At 46.9% G+C, this 22,727-nt stretch overlaps 3 protein-coding genes across 4 annotated transcripts in view; 2 read left to right on the top strand and 1 right to left on the bottom strand.

The window, feature by feature from the left end:
• The window catches only part of LOC142588082 (serine/threonine-protein kinase VRK1-like), a 38,459-nt gene extending 32,925 nt beyond the window's left edge, over positions 1–5,534 (top strand). For both annotated transcript variants that reach the window (XM_075699544.1, XM_075699543.1), the window contains one exon: positions 4,816–5,534. In XM_075699544.1, coding sequence (XP_075555659.1) covers positions 4,816–4,901 — 86 coding nt within the window. In that variant the 3' untranslated portion in view covers positions 4,902–5,534. The remainder of the gene's footprint in view (positions 1–4,815) is intronic.
• Positions 5,535–9,167: 3,633 nt separating this feature from the next.
• LOC142588085 (peptidyl-prolyl cis-trans isomerase FKBP2-like) lies at positions 9,168–18,103 on the top strand. Its single transcript, XM_075699546.1, has 3 exons — positions 9,168–9,781; positions 11,588–11,670; positions 17,030–18,103. The coding sequence occupies exons 1-3, from the start codon at positions 9,483–9,485 to the stop codon at positions 17,089–17,091; spliced, it is 444 nt and encodes a 147-aa protein (XP_075555661.1). The 5' UTR covers positions 9,168–9,482; the 3' UTR covers positions 17,092–18,103.
• Positions 13,741–21,651, bottom strand: fusl (transmembrane protein fuseless). Its single transcript, XM_075699545.1, has 2 exons — positions 20,238–21,651; positions 13,741–17,355 (listed from the first exon to the last, which is right to left on the bottom strand). The coding sequence occupies exons 1-2, from the start codon at positions 21,085–21,087 to the stop codon at positions 17,063–17,065; spliced, it is 1,143 nt and encodes a 380-aa protein (XP_075555660.1). The 5' UTR covers positions 21,088–21,651; the 3' UTR covers positions 13,741–17,062.
• Positions 21,652–22,727: the final 1,076 nt, after the last annotated feature.

Raw genomic sequence — 22,727 nt, 5'->3', positions numbered from 1 at the left:
AGGACATCGTAGGAAGCTGTAATTCACTGTGATGATCCGTCGATAGATATCCCAGGGAGCTAAAGAGCCATTTTCTTCAGTTTCCCCTCCAAAAAATTTTAAGACAACTTTGGATTTGATGTAGCCAATAATGACCACATTCATCAAAAATGAATTGCTAATAAGCAATAAGAAATAATAAGCAATAAGCAATACATTAACTGCACCAGCTTTCAAAAAAAGAAGCCTCTTACCCCCTGGCAAAGTTATTCAGGAACAGAATAAAAAAAAAAAACACCATACAAATCTGAAGAGCGGTTCTCGAGATATCGCCATCTCCCGTATCACTACTAGCGAAAAAATCCGTTCCAAGAAAAAAGGCCTTAAAGTTGAACCCGGTGGTTTTTTTTTTTTTAATAGAAAGCTTCTGCGGAGCTTTTAATTAACTCTTGCGGCTCCAGGCGCACTCAGTGTGTCGGATTTTCGACTGGCGACAGCCGACAGCACAGTTCCGCTGCTGAAAAGTGTCTATGCAGTCGGCACTCGCTGTGGAAGATCGGAAGTTCGATGCTCGCACAAGACGTATATCGCGCTCCCGCGCACCGCACATCTGCACTGTCTTGGGCTTTGCCGGCATCGCGTGCAGCAAAGAACTAGCGGGGAAAAAAAAACTGAGAAAATAATGTAAAAGATAGCACAAGGCAATGAGCAGCTCGCAAGCTCATGTCGAGGCGGACGGAGCAAGGGGTAACAACGTTGCGAGCACGGCGGGCGCGGCATCAAAGAGAGCCGCCGCCCGCGCAGCAGCAGCCAATGGCAGGCATGCTTTAGCCCGTGGGATCTAACGCGCTGCTCCGGCCAATCAGTGCTCCAAATCCCATCGCGGGAAAACGCCAATAGCGCCTCAACCGCGCCGACAATGCCATTTTGCAAGGCGGCAAAACAGAGACAAAGAATTCACGGTCAAAACGAAGCCAAGATGGCGCGGGCAGGCCGCATGGGTCGGGAATGGCACGCGCGCGAGGTTTGACTTCGTTTCGGCATTTGCGCGTGTTAAGTGGGCCGCGGTGGCCTCAAAAGTAGCGGGTGCGTTTTTTTTTTTTTTTCCTTTTTTTTTTTTTTTTTTACTTTGCGGTTGAATTAGGTGCTGATAATTACAGAACAGCTAGTTTATGCAACATACAACCCAAAAATGTTTTTTCAAAAACCGACTTCTTCGCGATTTTTTTGTTTTTGAGGGCCACGTCCCCCCTTAATCACAGCCCAGTGCGTGGCACTCCATGCTGTGACCGCCATCTCAAGCACCACACACAATTCCACATCGGCAGGACATGGATTTCCTTGTTTTTGCTACATTTTCCTGGACATGGCGCACATTACGCACTGCACTAGGTGTGCAAAAACCGTCGTCGCATGCTGGTAGCAACACGCGTGCCGCTTCAAATGGGCGATCAACAAACAAGATGGTGGCCAAGATGTGTTTCCAGCGCACGCAATCCCTTTCGGCGCTTGGTTGTTTTTGTAAAGAAAAACGGTGGCGCCCTGTACATGCAAGGTGGTGGTATTTTACACGCAATGGTTAGTGCAAGGCAATGGCATTTGAGCATATTTTGGAGCCTGCTAGCCTTGTGCGAATAGGTAATAGGCGGGGTTACATTCCAGCAAATTTCGTTGATGCAGGATTGTAGTACAGCAACAGTTTGTTGTCGAGAGGTAAGAAATTCACTGAATCCTACGGCCGTTTGCCGGGGATATGAAAACATTTCATTGTCGCGAGAATTTCCTTGTTGCGGGATTTCGTTATCGCGGGTTTCGACTGTATAGGGATATCGAGGGAACACTGACACATTGCGCTCTTCTTTCCTTAATATGAAATTACCGAATAATTCACTGGCAACCTGGTCATGGCTTTTCCCCAGAATTCTTTCTTCTGCGCTGAAACTTCCTTTGCATTCGACAGCTTTTTTCTCTGTACTGCAATGTATCCTACAAAAATTACTAGAGCAAACTCTGGTGTTAGTGTCTGTGCAAGTTTCAGTTATATCAATTCAGCCAGCATGATAGTAATATGTAAAATGTGTGGATTTGCCTCAACTTCGTCCACCTTGCATCAAATTGCTTGGTGACTTTGCAAATTGGTCATGTTCAAAGTATTGTAACTGATGGTCTTTAGACCTTCTCATGTTTGTTTGCTACGGTTTTTGCAATCACTTATATATATGTTGATCGTTTCAATAAACATTTAGGTGGGAGTTAACGCTCGTCCTGTCATATCCTGTAGTCTTCGTCTGTGTCACTGCGCACTGCAAACCAAAAATATGTTACCGTACCGACTCGCCCAAGTGTCTATCCTTTTGTATTGTTACAGATGCAGCTTGTAGCAATGGCCATGTGTATGTGTGGAAACTTCCTTCCTTCCTGTGTTAGATCAAATACGATTGGTTGACATTTGCAGGTAATGTGCAACAAATATCACCACAAACATCACTCGAGATGAGCAAATCTATGTACAGTCGACTTCCGTTAATTTGACCCTGACAGACGAAATTGATCTAATTATCCGGCAGGTAAAGTTAAAGAAGACGCAGACTTTAACGAGATGCAAACAACTGGCAGGTGATGTAAACGGATGGTGTGAGCTACCATTATTACATTGTCTTCTAGAGCAGACCGAAAATATGCATTCCAACAAGAGATGGCATGTGTTCGATGCATTCAGTCTCCTAAGCTCCGACAAGACGTGCTGCCACAAAAGGGTCACTATTGGGGTCACCATAGGGGTCACGCACGTGCATGCTCACCGGTCAGCTTCAAATTATCTGGCAAAGGCCAATCTTAGTATCGCAATAATGAAAGTTAGGGCCCATAGAGATGCATCGGTGCCAGCTACAATGGGAAGTTGGTATCAAAATAACCAGTCAGATCACCCGAAGTCCACTGCCCTTCCGATCATTTCTATAGCAAGTTAACGAGTCCAGCAGCAAAGTTTCTTTTTGTGGTTTTTGTACAAAACTGTGGTGTGCACCAACCCTCATTATCTGAGCCTGTAGTGCCCAAATGGGAAATTGTCAAGGAAAATTGGAAGATAATAAATGTTGAAACTTATTTAGTATAACTGATTATTAAATATTAATTGGTTATAAATTGCCAGTTGAAACTTCACTCCGGCATATAAACACGTAATCATGGGTTTCGCATTGTTTTCCAATTTTACGTCAGCATTTTGAGGCATCAAGCTCTGCACATTGTATTACATACACTGTGCTGAGCCTGCTGCAGCAAAGTTTTACTTTGTCTTTATTGGTTGCAGATTAATTATATGCTATCGACCCAAGCTTGCCATTATTGTTTTAATTTTCTTTGATAGCAGTGACGCTGGTGGTTGCGTGTGATGTAACAAAAATATGACGAGAATGTGGCTTCTGAGATTCTTGGCACGCTGCGAGTGTCACCTGACCTCGTAGGTTACATGCACAGGCATTGCTTCTCAACATTCAGGTTTCTGTGCCATCTCCGGCAGGGGGGCTAACGTCGGCTGTCTTTAATTTGGCAGGGAAGGACTTCACAATCTGAAACTAGGTTAGAGGCAAAGTGATAATTATTGTTAACCGAGGTTCACAGCAGCTGTGGACTTTGCACAATCATTGCCAATAAAATTGTAAAACTCTTAAATAGGTCGTAAAATAAACCGTAAAACGTATTTCACCTGTTTTAACTTTTTAATTGCCTTTGGGAAAATGTTTTGGGCAGAATATTTAGGTTTGATCACTCACAAAGATAGGTTTACAAAGGGACCCCCCTGCTCTAGGTGAACTGTCTGTACGCTTGTTTCTTCCTGCCTCCTATCCTTCCTGCATATGGAGTTTCTCTCTCTCTCTCTGCTTGATTGGTTAGGGAGCCCTGGATTTGGCCGTTCCCTGGGTGCCGTCCTTGATCGGTTCGTCGCTTGGCAGTTCCTAGGCCTCTTCAGTGTTCTCCTCCTATTCGTTCTCGCTGCCATTGAACTTTTCTACCGGATCTCATAATGGGAATGGCTTCCTCATGCATGAGGTTCTTTTCTACTAACAAATAAAGAATGTGGCGGCTAGAATGAACACTTGGCTCTGCACTTCACTTGCTAAGCCTGACACTGCATAAAACATCAGAATGCAGAACACATTGGAAACACACATTATCACTGTGCAACCTTGCGTGAACAAATCCACATTTTTTTTTTTTTTTTTTTTTCCCAGTCCTATGAGAATTTTCTTCGCAAGACTTCTCCCTTCACCTCTGACTGCACGAACTGATGAAGCCAGAGAAAATAGTCATCAAGGGCTTTACTCACTGTTATGGTTTGGAATGCCAGTCGGAAGAATTTTGCAAGATGTTCTGATTTGTGTACACATAAGCAGCACCATTGAATGGCATTGGGGTCATTTTTATTCAGTGGCTGTGGAATTCTGAAGTCAAGGTAAGTTGTTGATTTGGTGTGCTCCATTGTTGGAATAAGTGTAGAATTTTAGAGCATTCCAGAGGCATTGACTTGGCAAGGAAATAACTGTCTAAAAGCCAGTGAGGATTTCTGCTGAAAGTGGCCGCTGTAAATAAAGCAGATTGTTTCCTCAACTTTAGTGCTGCAATTGTGGTTTGTTGTGGGTCGTGCGAATTTCGCCAAATAAGTACATTTTCAGAAAGCCAAAGAGATCCGCATTATCAAGGTATTGCTGTACAAAATAGTTCTGTGCTGCTTTGTCAGTGCTTTTTTTTACATGGCTCGAAAATCGGGCACACTTTTTTTGCTGTGTCAAGCGGTATGGCCACATTTTGTGACGATGAACCCCACTCTGGTTTCAGTGCCACGACCGAAGAACGACCGGGTGGCCCGAAAGCGTCCCGTACGTACCACTGGCTGTCAGACCGAGCCGTACAATGCACTCTGAAGGGAGAGACGGTCGAGGCGGTGCTCGGCACAGAGTCATGGCGTTGCAAGAGGAAAGGTGTGAATGGTTTCCGAGCACTTGTGTGCGAGAGACGTCAAAAAGGTCACCACGTTCCCCGAGGCTTTCATCAACCTCTCCACAGCCAAGTTTCTTCACGGCCACGTTTGCCAGCGTGTACAGACTGTTGTGCTGCTTGTGTGGCGCGCCCGCAACTGTTTTTAAATCGAGGACAAGCGAACCCCATCCATACTTCTTAGCTCCCCAGACCTAGCTCTCTGTGGCAGGATCCTTCCTGACCTTTCTTTTTTCTTTCTGTCACTCTTTCTTCCTCGTCTTAAACGTGTGTGAGCTGTCTCACACCCTTTCCCCTTTTTTTAACTTTATTTTTTTATTTTCCGTGTAGTCACCTGCCATTTGCTTGGGTCGTTTGCAGTGGTCTTGTACAAACGTCTTGCCCGTAGTTGTACATAGATGTGGGGCATTTGGCATTTCATTTTGTCTCACCGAGGCACACCATTGCATTTCTTAAGTTTTTACTTTTTTTTTTATTCCCCCTCCCTGTGTTTCTTTTTTTTTTTTTTGTCAGCGAAGTAGCTCATTTTTTAAGAAAATAAAAACCTGCTAGCCTTGGCATTCTTGTTTTTTGCCTGGTGTCCTTGTGGTGTTTAGTTAAATACGGTGCTACAGAAGTTCTCACGCCACGGTCAGGTAATTGCAGCTTATGAATGTGGGTGCAGAAGAGCCAGGCTTCCGGCCGCGGCAGCCGCATTTGGATGGGGGCGAAATGCGAAAACACCCGTGTGCTTGGATTTGGGTGCACGTTAAAGAACCCCAGGTGGTCGAAATTTCCAGAGTCCTCCACTACGGCATGCCTCATAATCAGAAAGTGGTTTTGGCATGTAAAACCCCATAATTCACCTGAAATGAGTCTTCTAGGTTAGTGCTTATTTCAGGGTCATGAAGTTCTGTGGGGAAAAAAAAATCTTTGCCGTCTCCACTTTGTCTTGTTTCGTGCGTTTTGTTAAAGGTAAGCAAACGCTTGCCGTGGTATGCGTTTGTTTACCTTCAACAAAGTGCCTTGCACCGTACAATGTTTAACCAAACCATGGCTAATCTCGTGCGATTCCATCCATATCTGGCAACTCTACAAGACCAGTGTGGATTTTTTTTTTTAATTATCGGCATCTATCTTGCCCACACTTCATTAAATGCGAGACGCGTACTTCCAGGTTGCGAACGGCCTGTGCGTTTTTGTACCCTGTTATTTTCTACAGGAAGGTAGCCAGCGTAGATTTTTCAAGAAAGGAAAAGGAAGCAAAAGGCCGATGACGATTGTTGGACAAGCCCCATAGGGTGCAAGCTTTAAGAGTTGCTTAATTGACAAATTCATGTAACGTAGTGCTTCCCTCGGATGAAATTCATTCCTTTGACCCAATGGATTAATATTCTGTAACTACACCAGTTAGTGGTGTGTGTGTGTGCGTGCCAAAACGTAGTTCCGAGAGGTGCCTATGTATGAAAGTTTGCCTCGTCGGTGCCGTCACTGAAATGAGCAAATGCAATTGGTTCTTAAAGGGCAACTCCGGTATATTTTTAACGATATTAGGGTAATGTCATTTTCAAATGGCATTGACGGCCCTGTCACCTGTAGGGCGGTTCAATTTGCTTTGAACCTCTTCAGCGATGTTAAATAATCAATAAACGAGACACCGAAATGGGTAGCTGCTTCATGCGACGTTGCGATGAGTCAATGGCGTCTGATCCTGCACTGCCATGATGTAAACATGCAGTTAACGTGGCGCTAACACCAGAGAAGCGAAGCTGATGTCTCCTGACGACGCAGAGCTTTTGCAGAGTTTCTAAACTTGGACGGCGGCGATTTAAGCGACAGTGGGGTGTAGTCTGACGTCGCAAACGCAGGGTGGCCAGTAGAAAGTCTGGAACGCAACTAATTTTAAAAATTCATTTTCAGGAAAACTAAATGACTTGCGGCCATATAGTTCGGCACAGATAATCAGAATGCAAAAGAGAACACATATTCAAAATTTTATTAACGCCAGTGGACATAAAAAGGTCGCTGGAGTTTGCCCCTTTTGACATCTACACAATTTCTCCGATCTCCGCTTTCTCCTTCTCAGAGTTTGACAGTATTGTGTATTTGCTACTGCATTCAGAGACTGCAGTAAGCAATACCTGACCCCTAATGTATGTCTCATAATATTACACTGATTATTTCTTTGTTTGCTTGTTCTCGTCATCCTTGGGTTGGTCTAGGACTTCAATATAACCTATGTTGTCGAGGATATCGCTAACCTGCCATTTATTACTGTGCAAAATGCACGCCGAGATATGTATCTTCCCCCGGATATTCATGCGAAAGCATTACATGCCCCATTGCGCGAAAACCCGTCGGCGGCGGCGCGACCTAACGATGGTACCAAAAGTGGCCGACGTCGAAGAGAGAAACGCGTGAAGAATTGATCGGATTGACCTCAAATTTCTCACTTGGGTCCTTTTGAACAAAGTAAATTAGGGCATTGAAAAAGGAATGGTACGTTTCGGCATTGGTGGGAATCGAACCTTGGCCTCAGTACTTCGAGACGAGCTCGCTTCCCGAACTCCACGGGGTTGTGTCGGCAGCGGCAGGCAAGCGGGGGCCCGCGCCCAGCGAACGCGCGGCGAGCGCCCGACGCAGAGGGAGACGCGGAGCCAACTGCTCCTGATGAAAACCGGACAAAGGACTGCGCCGGCTAGCGGCCGTTTATTACCAAAAAAGACTCCACACGCCAGATGGCACCTCCTGAGTGGTCCAAGCTCGTCACATGACAGAAGGGGGGTGCGCCATCTAGCTAGACGACTACGAAACGTATAACACGAAGATCTCGTAGGGGGAGACACTATACCACACACGGTTGTGGTTGACTAGAGGTGTGTTTAGTGCGTGCGTCATCGGGCGCGTGGCAGCGCAGCCAATGGTGAGGAGGTGGCGCCACGTCACGAGTACAAAATACGCTCGTGACAGACCGCTCATGCAGCGCTTTGTTTTCATGTATGGTATCGACGGACGTGTTTGCCGCATACCTTAACGATGGTGTCATCGGTGAACAGAGGAGTGCTACTCCTGGTGCCATCTCGTAGCGATCGTCGCCGCAGAACACGTGTTGCGCGGTAATACGCCTCTCGCGCTTTCGCTACGTCCTCCTCCGCTTTCCTTGTCGCGCTCTCTTCGCTATCGCCGTCTTTCATCACCCGCTGCGCTCCGCACTCTCTCTTCCATTGTTTGCCTGGTTACGCCGAGGGACGCCGACGCTCAACGCAAAGACGGGCGCCCTAAAGCCCCTGCATCCACGCGCCACCGCCGCTTTCTGGTCGGCGGAAACGTGTGTGGAGGGGGCTTTAGGGCGCCCTAGAGCTACGCACAAAAAAAAATTGAATGTTCAGTAGGGAATGGCTGATAAGAATGGAATGCAATGTACCAGCTAGTCTGTCCTGGCAACTGTTGGATCACAGGGCACCAACTACGGTTACATAGCACGCTTGCAGTATTATTTACCGACATAATGTAGCGCGAAGGCACAATTGCAAAGAATAAACGCAGATACACGTCACAGCGTACCTCTGTCTCTTGTTTGTAATTGTGCCTTCGTGCCACATTGTCAGTAACCAAGCACCAACCCCAACAAGTCCCATGGCACTACCATACCCGATACCGTTCTCCCCAACAGCACTTGTGCATTCGGGTGGAATAATAACGCTGTCCTGACAATATACGTAATCTATTAGCAGCCAGTCTGGGTAGAAATTCGCTTGTTGAGCTCTTGTCTCTCGGGTCGTTGCCACTAGAATAGTTCTGCTGAACCTCAGCATTTCGAACTTCTCTTTATGCCGAACACAGAGGGCTGAAGACTGCCCCTTACTTGACCAATCGGCTTAGCAACTTAGTTAACCACGCCGTCTCTAGCGTAGAATTTCGTACAATTTTAGTGGAAAACTACTGCAAATTTTCAGCGTTTTGTGTCTGATACATCGTTTCATGGAGGATGATGTTAGTATACGAGTAATAATGTGTAGTTGAAATCCGTGTCGCCTGCGATAGTTCGGTAGGTAATCTACAAATTGTATAGTCTGTATTTAGTTTATAACCTGTCTTTGTTTGGAATAAAAGTGTAATTTATTTAGGAAACTTGAAATACTGCTTAATGGTAGCTGGCTACTAGCGCCACTGCCGCACTTCGGCGTTCTTCGTAATTGGCACAGTGCCAGCTGGCGAGTGCTCGGCCAGGCGGCGGTACTGGCGGTACGCCCCAATGGTAGGCCGGTGAGTCGTTCCATGGAGCCGTGTATTTTACGTGTGTGCAGAAACTGAAAGAACAGCTCGTGTTATTAGTGGTTCTTACGCCGCATTTTCTAGCATACTGCTTAATTCTTCGCGTTTTGCGGCACCTTTCCCGCTGTGTTACGAAGCGCTGCGCGAGCAGAAGTACAGACGCGCACCGCTCTCGGCGCACTCGAAAAGCGCTGCCTTGGTGCCAAGCTTATTGATTCGTCGAAGAAGACGTCTGTTGCGCGAACGGTACGGAAATGGTTCGCTTGGGCCTGGTAGCGTGGCTCGCCGTAGTGGCTGCGAGCAGCGCAGTGTCGGCGACATCGGAGTCCGGCAGCGGCGGCAACAGCAACAGCAAGCGGCTGCAGATCGGCGTCAAGCGACGCGTCGAAAAGTGCGACGCGCGGTCCCGCAAGGGTGACGTGCTGCACATGCACTACCGCGGCACCCTCGAGGACGGCACCGAGTTCGACAGCAGCTACAACCGTGGCGAGCCGCTCACCTTCACGCTTGGCTCGGGACAGGTCATCCGAGGATGGGACCAGGGACTGCTGGCGTGAGCGTTTGTTTATTTTCGCGTCCCCTGGGGTTGCGCTGCTCGGGGGAAAAGGCAGAGTCACCAATCAGAACGTTGCCGGGGGAGAATCGGTATTAATGGCCTTCCCGGTTAAATCGTTTTATCCTCCACGACCGCATTTGCTAAGGTGGTGATATATTCGGCGATGTCTTTTGTTTCGGGCAACGTCTTTCTTTAGTATGGAATGACTGTACAGTTCCCGTAGTTAGCAGCGCGTATGTCGAGCGCAATCCGTATTTATGTTGGATCGTTTTCGGGGGGTATCACTTTATTGGACGCATATTCGCAAAGACAGCTGCCGGAACGCCCGTCGCGCCAAAACGCCACGTAACACAAAAGTAAAAGCGTCCCCGAAACGTAAAGGGGCTTTAAACGTAAAGGGATGGTGGCGCCATCTGTCTGAAAAGGGCAGAACGCCTGCCATGGGTGGGTGCTAATGCTGCAGCGATTTTGGTCTTCTAGGGATAGATGGAGCCTCCGTACTGTCCACTGAAAAAATCTTCACCCGAGTATCGCCGAAGATAGTTATGTACGACATTCATTATGTATGACATCCATTACCTACCACACAGGCACATACTGCATCAAAACAGGACGTAAAAAGTACACACAGCCACGTGCCGACTCTGCGAAATTTGATTGTTAACGTTATCATTGATTCTATTGCTTGTCACATGGAAACACAAAAGTTGATGCTCACACATACCTTCCAAGTTCTGACTGCAGGCATCTTGATTTCAGCTGCACAAGCTTGTCACGTGAAGATACTGTCTAAAGTTTGTAGGCAGCATTGTTCACTCTGAATACTTATCAGTACTTGTTGCTGGGCAGTTTGGTTCATACTTGGTTATAGTGCAAGAAAGACATGAAACGATGGGAAGAAATTGCAAGATATGGTAAAGTGTTTTTCTTGTCGATTCCCAAGCAGGGTGGTTGCATATCGGTGGAGGTTAAGTGCAGAAAGAGCTGTTGCACGTCTATTTAGGTGCACATGTAAAGTGTTTTTCTTGTCGATTCCCAAGCAGGGTGGTTGCATATCGGTGGTGGTTAAGTGCAGAAAGAGCTGTTGCACGTCTATTTAGGTGCACATTAAATGCTCCAGATAGTGAAAGATCCAGAGCCTTCCACTACACCATCTCACATAACCTAAGATTTGCTTTGGAACATTAAATCCTATAAACCAATATTTTTCTTTACTTTCTTTAGCATATATGAAATCTTAAGCAACTCTAAATTGTCAAGGACATCAATTAACTATCTGTCAGTCAATAGCAGATATTAAAAATATGACATATAACTGGAGCGTTACGTGAGCCGATGCAAATGTCTTGCACTGGATGTTCTCTCCTGCTTTGTCATTCCTTCAGGTTGTTTCGCACCTTTTACACTGTATCCAAGCATCCAAATCAATCGCATGTCCACATTAGCTTGCACGTTTCCATATAGCAAAAACATTGCAGGTGTGACACTTCAAGCACATATCTGTAAGATCATCTGCAGGCCTTCGTGTGCAAAATGTAAGCCGATATTGGTGTTGGAATAGTGATGAGGTGTTTTCCCTAGTGGTGACAAAACTTGCACACGAAGCCTCTTGCTTTGATTGTCACGAGGAGCCCACCGCAGATTTAAATGCAAGATTGTCAATGTTGTAAATCTTTCAATCGGGAAGTTTGGCGATGAAAACTGCAGACTCCGCGTAAAAGCAGCAGATTTGGTTCTTCTCTTTTCTGTACATTCTGGTGCGTGCCACTTCTTCAGAGCTGACATCTAGGCATTGCTTTTCAGAATGTGTGTGGGAGAGAAACGCAAGCTGGTGATACCACCTGACTTGGCGTACGGTTCCCGAGGTGCGCCACCCACTATTCCAGGTGAGCACGCATGTTGCTGTTTCTGCGGCCGCAAAAAGAAAAGTGAATTGTTGCAGCGTAAATAGATGAGACAGGTTTGTGACTGGAAGGATACTAGGCTCATTGGTATCCTTCTCGCTTGTTCACGAGTTCTCGCAGACCATACAAAAGATGGCTAACACCAAGGGGCTCGTGATTCACGTCTACATTCGGGATCTTTTGTTTTAGGGCTGTACATAATTTTTTTAAATTGCCTGTTGCAAATAGCTTGTTTGTGCCTTTGTTGTGCTCTCTATATAGCATGCTGGGTGTTTTAAGACTACACAATAAAAAAAAATTGCCCGTAGCCGGTACACTTCTGGCACTTGAGCTGGATTACTTGAAGAGGCAGACATACTTTGAAGTAATTAATGATCTAGGAATTAAAAAACCTCCACTACTTATATGATACGGACAAGCAGACTTCGCCCACTCATTGCTGCTAAGGAATGGCCAAGGACGAGCTCAGCTCCTCTATGATATTTTTTTATTTTCTGGCAATGCCACAGACGAGCTGGTTTTGTCTCAGTGCTTTGTCATGGTTCTGGGAAATGACAGCATGCAAAATCCATGGGCTGTGCATGCAGCAGCGAGTTTATTTTAGTTTTGAAAGTAAAATATGGTGGCGGCAACCTTGGGTCTCTACCCACTGCGGTTGCTGTGTGGCTACGGTGTTGCACTGCTGAGCACGAGGTCGCGGGATGAAATCTTGGAAGCGTAGACTGTTCGGCCACTTGGTGCATCATGTAGTGTTGTTGAACTCAAATATGGGCGGGAAGAAACGGAGTGGACAGGGCAGGCACTCTGTGCTGGCCACTCCGTTTCTTCCCGCCCACGTTTTCGCTCAACAACACTACTAGATGAAATCATGGCCATGGTGGCCACATTTCTGTGGGGCCGAAATGCGAAAATGCCCATGCAGACATGCCTTAGGCGCACGCCAAAGAACCCCAGGTGGTCAAAATTGATCCGGAGAACTCCGCTACAACATGCCTCGTAGACAGATCGTGGTTCTGGCACGTAAGGCTCCAGAATTTTATAAGTAAGTGGGGTCTAAATAATTTGACCATTTTTGGTCAGAATTTGGTGATACCATTGTGCATCAGGTACGGGGATCGATAGCCCGCACCTCCACCAAAATGTTACACAAACGAAGGATTAAGAACGGGAGGCTATTTACAAAGTATATTTACAAAGAATAACCGCAGCACTGGCTAGTTCAGCCGATAGCTCGGGAGCCAGAAAGCTTTCGTCGTCTTCGTAGGGGTGCCCGCGTGCATCGTCCACAAGAAACGCGCAATATACATGTATCAATATCAATAGTTGTGATATCATTTTTCATTTCCGAGTTACAGAATTGTGAACTTGATAGTTTTGTTTTCTGGAAATTTGCCATTTTCGCCAATTTTTAATAAAAAATTGGAGGCACAAATCAAAAATTCAAAACCAACAGTCATGAGATTTTAAGTTTTTCTTTTAAATGCAACAAACCTTGTCAAATTTGGTGCAGTGGTTCGCGAGAAAAACGAATTCTCCTTTTACATGTACTATTTAGATAGCACTGGGTTAGGTTCGGTCAGTCTGGTCATCTCGGTCAGTCTTGGTCATCAGTAAATCTCTTTGATGCCAATTTGGGTTACTGGGTATGTGCCATTCTTCAATGAGCAGCACAGGCCTCGTACCTAACTTGTTTCCACGGTGGAAATACATTGTATTGCTATACTAATTCAGTGCTAAATTCATTACCATAGACAGCCATGGTAAGATTGGTTCTGACATTTTTTTCTTTTTTCTTTTTGTCGTTGTAGAGTGGCACATCAGCAGTGCCATATACCTAGTCATGCAAGTTGGCATCGAAGATGTTCACTGAAAAATGGCGCACCTTCAAACTTGCAGTAAGGAGTGCTTTTTACTGCAAGTTTGACAGCGAATGCCTCAGAACATAGTGCCATGTGTGGAATTCGTTCTAAGTTGATATGCCATGAAAACTCACGGGCTACAATTAGTAAATTGCAATTCGATCTGTAAAGTAATGAGTAAAAACCTAATTAGTGACATTTTGTTATTCAGTTTATTATGCATTTCGATATCTCATGCAAGAATACGCAGCACTTTCAAGCACTCAGCTCAAGGACTAGAATTGGTGTTATCTGCTACGGATGATCTGAAGTGAAGGCGCGACGACGGAGGACTTCAGATCATGCTTAATTAACCCGCCCACCTATCCATCCTAGCTGCTACAGATGATTTCTACGAACTTTGCATAGAAAAAAAAAGAAGAAGAAACGCCTGGTGTATGTACTTCAATACAGGGGATAGATGTTGTGCCGAACAAAACTGCTCTTTAGTGTACCCGATGATTTGGAGCCAGCTCTGCTCCTTTTAAGGGGTGACAGACAGGATTAACAGTTCGCACCTAATGCCAACTGCAAAATAAATTTGATGTGTGTAAAAAGCCGAGTTTCAAATAGCATGGATATAGAGCAACCTCCTTGCAAACTTTTGCATTTGAGATATCAGTGGATGTGTTATGAATGGCCTACATAAGTAGATGTTTTTGATACTAAAATTAAACACTGCCATTGCCTCTTGCCAGGCTCGGAACATGTAACTCCTTGGCTGGGCCTCTGAGTTTAGGTGTTGCCTGCGGGTGGCCCACGACGCACTAAGGAAATCTCCGAGGCGATGTTAAGACTTGAGTAATACCGCAAACCATAAGGCGTGTGCGTCGTCTGCTTAGGTGTTATTTAAAGACTCCTGATGAGAAAGTTAGACAGTTACCGGCCATGCAAGTCCGCCAGTATTGCTTCAGTAGTATTCACTACTCATTTATTACCAATTTAGCCAAAGTGAAATTTCGTCGCAGTTAGCGTTTAAACAGGCGACGGAAGCAGGTGCGGGGGCACTATTGCTAAATTGTGAAGCAATTTGGGGGCGCACGTCATGTGCTGTTTTTTGATGATGCCACACAGAAGAAAGGTTACACAATCTTACATACACCATTTCAGCTACTTCCTTATCAGTGAACTAGACATCACGCAGGCATTACAACCTGTTGCCTGCAACTTCACAGAGCTTTGCTTCACCCACCCTACATTTTGTTGTAAGCAACGTCCCCGAGAGGGAGGCCGACATGAAAAAGTTATATTTGTGTCTTTGGCAAATGATTGGCAAAATCCCATAAGCAGGCTTTCTTAATGCATCTGTACTCTGTTTCGTACACAGCAGGCAACACTGCAAAGGCTAGAGAGACTCCTCTCACAGTCACAACCTAAAAGTAGTGTGTCTGATATAAAAGATAGTGATAGGTATGCATTGTGTAATACGATGTTACTTTACATCTCGTACTTTTATGTAACATAATATGACATACTTACTACTTTAAAGGTGTCACACATGTGAAGTTATTTAACACCTTTTGCACTCGCAGCATACTGGAAGCACAACGCTGTGCAAAGAACACTTAATTTGATGTAGCCTTACATCTGCAAATTCTAGTTGTAATATATGAAGTGGTCTGTAGAAAGCAACAACTGCCCTGTGAAATGTGCAGAGTGAGACTTTCTATGACCGTGCCACTTCATAACTTCCGCAGCATCGCCTACTATATGTGAAACGTAGTGTGACTTGCCCCTGCCAAGATAGCCAACCTCTCGCTATGCGTTTTTAAATCTTTGTTGTTGGGAGGGTGACAGAGATAATGGCATTAGTTTCCACGCTGGCCCACCATCTTGGCTCAGTTAGGCAAGATGTCCAAAGAAGCACGCCTGTGAATTTTGCATTATCACCTACAGCAACCTGCTGCCCAGACCACATTTTCTCTGTACATGAGCGAAAAAATTTGCTATGCAGTGCAACATTCATAGTATATGTGCTGACGAAAAAGAAGGCTTATAGATTTAAAAAAAAGAGGTATAATGCCGCAGCAAGCTTCAGTTTTTTAACATGCAAAATATAGTTTGCTATTTCTATGGCTTCATGCCTGTGGTGCAGCTGCAAGTTCTTGATGCCTTAATCTGCAAGCAAACACGCAAACCATCGCACGACGCCTCTGCTCCTCCATCAAGATAGACTGAAAGATAGGGCTGGGACGGCGCCCTGGAGTACACAGTGCTTTTGTGATACGTTCAAGTTTATAAATCAGTCTTGTTTCTGGAGTACACGATTGCACAAACTATGTTTAGCTGTTCAAAACATCAGCCATAAATCATTTGTGCTAACTGAGCTATACCTTGTTCACACTGGGCACTTTCATTTGCAACTGAGCCCGATCAGGGTCAAATTTCTTGATCACGACTCACTCCATTCCACACCTTGCTCAAAGGAGCCAATTGTGATAGGAAATTTCAATCTCAACTGGATTCAGTCATGATTAAGTGTCCCATGTGGCTGGGGTACTAACAACAGTTAGGTCATCTGGGATGTTAACCTAGTCCCGTGTGCTTCCCGGCACTCCAGAACTCTAATTTGTGGACCTTTTGAACTAATGACACTTGAGACAAGCTGCGTTTTAGCTCAGCTCTGTCATTTACACAGCAAGAGGGGGAGATGGGGGGGGGGGCATGAACACTGTAAAAAGCATGTTTCATTCACATGCTGTGGCTGAATTCGTTAAAGCATCGTGGCCCAGTGCCGTCTACTTTCTTGTCTCGTCTGAGGATCTAGAAGCACTATGTTATGTGCGTTATTACTTGTACGCTACATAACTGGCACAGTATAAGCGGCCTAAAGAACATTGCACAGCATGCATCATACAATTTTTGTCTCATGCATAAGTGGTATCATGACTAGGACATGTCCTTGACCCTGGTACAAACAAAAGCACACAAGCATAACCAGATGGCCTCAATAAATAGTGCTCGCACGAACTAGTAAAAGTCTCTTCCGTTACACATGGAGTCCTTTGAGTGTTTACGTCGAATCATGCCACACTTCGCTTCTATGTACATCTGACTGGGGCGTGGGTGCAGTGGTGAGTATAGTGTGCATCCTCTGCATGTAAAGCACCATTAGGGGAGAGATTCCCCACATGGTTCACTTGTGACTCACAGGTGATGCTTCACTTGGCCTCTTGGCCTGTTGGTCCACCTTCTCGCTTTTGTTGGCCTGGAGGTATTAGCCGTACGCCAGCTGCTCATTTTGGCTATTGTACATCCACACGAGTTTTTTTTTTTTTTTCCTGAACTATTGCTAATCTCCGTGTTTCTTTGACCACATTGCTGCTGTAATTTCACTCGCCTGCCTTTGCCTAGCTAACACAGAGCAAAGCAGACTTTCGGGACATCCTCAGCTGGCCGCAGCAGCCAGGCACAGCGTCTAAAGCTTTCGTCTCAAAACACAGGTGATGCAACGCTGACGTTCGAGGTGGAGCTAGTCAAGATAGACCGGAAGACGGAGCTGTGAGGAGCTCCGCCAGAAAAGCAATGTCAAACGCAACACCCTGTCCGTCGATGGAGACGCCTCGTGTGAGAACGTTGTTGGCTGCGTACAGACTTTGCAGTAGCAGGAACGTTCCGATGGCCAGCAGTGCAAATGCCGGCACGTCGTCCTGGAGCCATTCGTCGACGAGCATCCAAATCCCTCGCCAGACAGACACGCAGGCATATGTTGCTGCCAGGTGCCAGAGTTCCTCGAACAGACGTTGCATCCAGGACAGGCCTCTTCCCACTGTTAAAAAAAAATCGGTGATGGAATTTTTTTTTTCTTTGATGCATGACCACATTAAGGACCCCAGGAACTGCCATATCCAGTCATTTCATTCCTTGTATGGAATAATTTCATGTGATCGTCTGGGGTTTGTTGGATATGGGGAAGTTGTGGGGCATGCAGGTTTTCGTTAAGAAAAGGTCAAGAGATCAGAAGAGAGGTGAGGTGTTGTGATGCAATACAGATGCCTTGTTATGAGCTTAGCTTTCAGCAGGAAATGTTAGCTATGCCTAAATTTTTGGGGTGTTCACTGCAAGTGCACAAAAACCATAGTGTTTGCTGTGCCTTTACTGCTGGGTTCTTGTGAACCCTAAAGCCAGCATCAGGCTCCTCCTTTCTGCCTTTTCTGCAAGAGTGAGTGCACAAATTCTGTTCACTTGGCTCCCATTCTTCATTTTTTGTATTTTTCACATAATTTGTGTTATTTGGGGTGCAGCTGAACTTCTGGCCAAGTTTCATCGCTGCATTTGAGGCTTATCACTGCTGGTGGTAAAATTGGGCTTTGTGGTGGTTTAATGGGGCAGAACAAGCATTTTAGCACTGGTTGTACATTTGTTGCTTGCAATTTGTTTACATTACTTTTTTAACCTTCCCTGCACTATTGTTCTTTAAAACATGCCCAAACTTTCGTGTATTTTAGTTAGTCTTTGATATCTTGTGATATTTAAGGGTGCTAAAATAAATATACTTGTCTTTGTTAGAGTGTGAACATGGCTTGTTTTTTATTTAGCTTAGAAGTATAGCATTTCTCGTGAAGTTGATTTAAAACCTTAAAACCGCTGGTAGTGAATGTGCCAGTTACTGCCCATGTCCACCAGTGGACATAATTTGTTAAATAAAATCATACAAGAAAGACTCTGCCGCTCCAGACAATGACTATGCTAAACAGCTGCAATGCCAAACACCCTTACGTATGAAATACCAACCTGTCGTATGTCTCGACATAAAACCTGAAGTTCTGAAGCGAGCTTAAATTACCTAGTGGGACCTAAAACCCCTCCATCCACATTCTCGCCGACCAGGCTAAGTACTGCCAACCTACCCTCCTTTTCCACGCTCCTCTCGCACTCACCTCCTTAGCTTACGGAGCCAAGCGGAACTTGCGAGGCTTCAGCTTCCTGTTCTAAGCGGAAGTATTGCACTAGCCCATGGCTGTCTGCGCTATGTCAGCAAATAGAGACGACAGACAAAGCGTCCAGGCACAACATGCTATCGACAAATGCAGATGAACACGGATGATGCCTGCATGTAGGTGAAGGAGCTAGAGCGAGCTACTAAGGTTAGCGTAGCTGATAAGCACCTGTGAGCACCCAACAGCACTCATGGTGTAATAAAGCAGTCATGGCGAAAATTCTAGCAGCACAAATACAGAAAGCGGGAATGCCGAAACCAGAGATACCAGAACTGGAAATATTGGAACCAGAACTGGTGCGAGGGCAAAAGGCGGCGCACATCAAAGGCTCGCACTACTTGGAAAAAGCGGCGGTGGCGCATGGATGGAGGGGCTTGAGTGGGACCTACAGCCACAGTGATTAGTGAACACTTGCCAGTGCTGTGTGCTTACACGTGTTGCAACATTTTGCAAAAATATGCTAGGAAGCATTGTGCCATCAATGTCTGCTACAATCTGTGCAGATGTTCCTAAATGACCTATGGCACTGCTATCAAAAGGGGTTTAAGTAGGTGTGGGTGATGTACAGATAAAGCTCGATCTAACGTAATCCGATTTTACGAAGTTCCCCATCTAATGAAGAAATTTCCATTCCCCGGCAGATCCCCCTAGGGTTCATTGTTGTCATCAACCAGAGTTAATGAAACTAACTTGGCTGAACTCGATTAACGAAGTCTTTCTTGAAATAAATTATTTAAAAAGCGGTGATATTATTGTAACTTTGACACAGATGTGTTTTTCCTTGAGCGTATGCTCTGAAGCTAAAGCATTAAAACATCTAGGTGCCCTAATCGTGGGCGTAGCTTTATTTTGACGAGGCTGCACGCCGCGCCCATGCACGGAACTATGGACTCAACACCGTCTCGGTAGGGGCGATAGTGTTTGCTTTCATTCTTTCATGGTTTATGTAATAGACTGCTGGATTATCAGCAAATATGATGCCACAGTAGCTGTAGCGTGTCGCTACATTACAATTTTAAATTTCAAAGGAGTTTTGAATGTATTGGCACAATTTGTGAAATAGATATTCTGTAGCAAGGGGCAGAGCAGGACATCTCGGGGATGAACCTGCCATGGTGGTACAGTGGCTACAATGTTCTTTCTGCTGTCGAGCACAAGGTCGTGGGTTCGATTCCCAACTGTGGCAGCAGTATTCTGTCTGGAGTCGAATGCAAGACAGCTCGTGTATTGAGCGTTGGGTGCATGCTAAGTACCAGGTGGTCATAATTTGTCAAATTAGCACCTTTTGTAGTCCTTCTGCTGATTTAAAGCAATACAGCCTGTCCTACATGTTGCACCTAATACATTATTTGGTTGGGAGACTCTCTCTCTCTGTCGCATTAGCCATTTTGTCGCTATTCACTAGAAATATTGGAGACATTGGTCATAAGGTAAAGGGTAGTCGATATGCCGAGGTAAACCACGTTCTCAATACTTTTCAACCAGCAGTGAGTTTTCATTCCAGACAGTCGTCGTCCAAACAAGATGCACCCTTTCAGCAAAGCAGAAGTCTTTGCGCAGCAAGAGGGAATACAGCTGCACTGTGTAGACCGGTAATGCCAGTTTATCATGTACCGAATAATCTATAGCAAACATTGATGCCAGCTGTGCCCCGCCCACCCCCTTGTGGTTTCTGTTTTGCAAGAATCAGAGTGGCAGTGTTTTGGGTTACCGTTCTCGGAGGGTCTGGCTTCTCCGTCCAGCATGACCTTGGAAACTCCGGCCTCCCCGTTCAGGACGTTCTCGGGGGCTTTGTGCTCCCCGCCTAGGCGCTGCCACAAGATGCCCGCCGGCGTCTGCGCGACCAGCAGCAACACTCCGGCCGTGGCGCCGGACACGAGCGACGCCGTGGCCGACCTCCTCAGCGCGTCCAGGAGAGCCCAGAGACCCCTCCATCCACTAACCAGCAACGTGTGCAGCACCACCACCGTTAGGGCGCAGTCGGCCACGAACCAGGGCCAGCCGCCTTCGCGGTCCGGGCGGCGGCCGAGCCTCGTCGGCGCCTCGAAGTAGGCCCACGGCACGTCGCTTCCGAAAGCGAAGGGCGGCGAGGCCGCCATCGTCTTTAAGGACCCCGCCAGCGCCAGGCCCACGCTGCCCAGGACCAGCGAGACCAGCGCCGACGGCAGCGGACCGGCTTCGACGAGGTACAGGTCGTGGAGCAGCCAGATGCCGCGCCACTGTGCAATCGTGGCCACCGACAGCAGAGGGGTGTAGAGGCGACCGGCAAACTCCCGCCACGGCCACTGACGGCGCTGCCGGCCCTTGACGTCGCGGGGGGCGACGACGACGTCGTCGTCTCCGAGCGAGCCGAGGTTGTGCTGGACCAGGTGGGCGACCAGCACGAACGCGTGGCCGACGACGCAGCAAAGCCAGCCGCTTACCAGAGGTCGCTGCGGCAGCACGAACCAGTCCAGGAGGAACCAGACGGCGCGCCAGTGGGCGACCACCAGCGGAGTGCAGACCAGAAGGCTCAGCAGGGCGTCCCAGGTCGCCACCACCAGACCCGCTGACGGTGCCATAGCGCGCCGGCACTGTGTGTGCACCCCCCCAAACCCCCCGCGGCACCACACTCGACTTTTTTGCCTTAGTTTGAAAGGGTCTTTAACGCACCGGCCGCTTATCGGTGCGCCGCCGACGTAGTAGTCTTATCGGGGACCTTCTCGGGACCGGATAACGGCGTCGGCGGGGATGGGAGACACTTAACACATACTTGCGTTGCTGGTCCGAGCTCGTGCAGTTGTTCGTAAATGTTTCTTTTGTCTTCTGCGCCGGGGCACGTGTAGGCCACTTTGTGTTGTTGTTCGTCGTTGCTCGGTGACCTGTCGCTCCAAGGAGACGTCGGAACGGAGCCGGGACTTGGCCCGGATTTCCCGAAGGACCGTCGTGTGTCCGCGCAGCGGTACATACATGTATCTGGAGAACACCTCTCTCTCTCTCGCGCGCGCGCGATACGTGTTATGGATGCAGCCGGATAGCTTCCTCGGACGACGCTTTCTCGATAAGTAGGGGTGAGGAGGTGTGGGGAAACAGCACCACCGATACCCGTGGACGACCTGACGCGGCGACGTCGATCGCCCCCCGCTGCCCACACGACACGATGCCGCACGACGTGCGAAATGCGTTATTTTCCCATGCCAATTAGGAAACCTCGGCCGTGCCACTTTGGACCTTTTATGTGTGTGTGCGCGTATGCCTGTAATGCACTTTGTGTAGTAGGCGAAAAAAAAAAACGATCGTCTTTTTTTTTACGCCTTCTGAGCAGTTTTGGTGCCCGTGCCTTGACAGAGCGAACGTACACTCTCCGCACTTCTTTTGTCGTTATATATATGTATGTATATAACCGGTGAACGAAATGTTTCGTTATAGCGACGCATGCGAAGTTTTCTATCGTCTTACCGCAGTCTCGAGCGGGAACGTGGGGTGCGGATCCTGGGGCAAGTCGACGTTACGAGAATGTGATGCCTGTATACACAACGTTGCGTCGGCGTCGTCGCAGTTGGTCTCTTCCGCGGGGCGATCACGCGTCCCCATCGACGCCACAAACATACCCTTCACAGCTGTGATAATCGGCGCCGCGTTTCCGTGTTTACAAATTTGCCCAGCTATTACACTTCGGAGCGCCCTGCACGTACACAACACATCGGCGTAAAAAAGAAAAAAAAATAAACCTGGCCGCGGGTGCGATGTGTGCAGCTATCGGTGAAACTGCGGCACTCGCGCCATTTTTGCTACCGCGCTCCACTTCCGCGGGCCGAAAACTTCCGTGCGACACCGCGCCCGCTTCGCGTTTCACTGAAGTTGATTTTGCCCTCCCAAAACCTATCGATTATTTCTAACATTATCGCAGTGCTTTAAAAAAGAAAGGGGAGAAAAAAAAGGGGGTTTGTGTACTCCCCCATTCGTTGAAGTATAATCGCTACAACCGCAGTCTCGCCACACGTGTGTGCTGCTCCCTTTGTTTTCAGTTGTGGAAATTTTTTGCGCTATGTATTTGACAGACATGTAACATCTCAGAGCGCTCGGAACAGCAATTAAGAGTTTAATTAAAGACGACTGAGCTTTTTCTTATTTCTTTTTCTTGTTTTTCATTTTCTTTTTCAATGCGAGCGTATTGGTGAACTCAAGAATGTCGGTAGTAACGCACGTGCCAAAAGATGTT

Source organism: Dermacentor variabilis, chromosome 7 (genome assembly GCF_050947875.1).
Source record: "Dermacentor variabilis isolate Ectoservices chromosome 7, ASM5094787v1, whole genome shotgun sequence".
NCBI lineage: Eukaryota > Metazoa > Arthropoda > Arachnida > Ixodida > Ixodidae > Dermacentor > Dermacentor variabilis.
This window is presented reverse-complemented; position numbering and strand designations above follow the sequence as displayed.

What these genes read in the sequence shown, in the direction of transcription:
- LOC142588085 (XM_075699546.1), top strand. Translation starts at nt 9,483, where the DNA reads ATGGTTCGCTTGGGCCTGGTAGCGTGGCTCGCCGTAGTGGCTGCGAGC. An exon ending in TGGGACCAGGGACTGCTGGC is followed by an intron (nt 9,782 to 11,587) that starts GTGAGCGTTTGT and finishes ATTGCTTTTCAG; the next exon opens with AATGTGTGTGGGAGAGAAAC. An exon ending in TGCGCCACCCACTATTCCAG is followed by an intron (nt 11,671 to 17,029) that starts GTGAGCACGCAT and finishes CTCAAAACACAG; the next exon opens with GTGATGCAACGCTGACGTTC.
- fusl (XM_075699545.1), bottom strand. Translation starts at nt 21,087, where the DNA reads ATGGCACCGTCAGCGGGTCTGGTGGTGGCGACCTGGGACGCCCTGCTG. An exon ending in AGCCAGACCCTCCGAGAACG is followed by an intron (nt 17,356 to 20,237) that starts GTAACCCAAAAC and finishes TTTTTTTAACAG; the next exon opens with TGGGAAGAGGCCTGTCCTGG.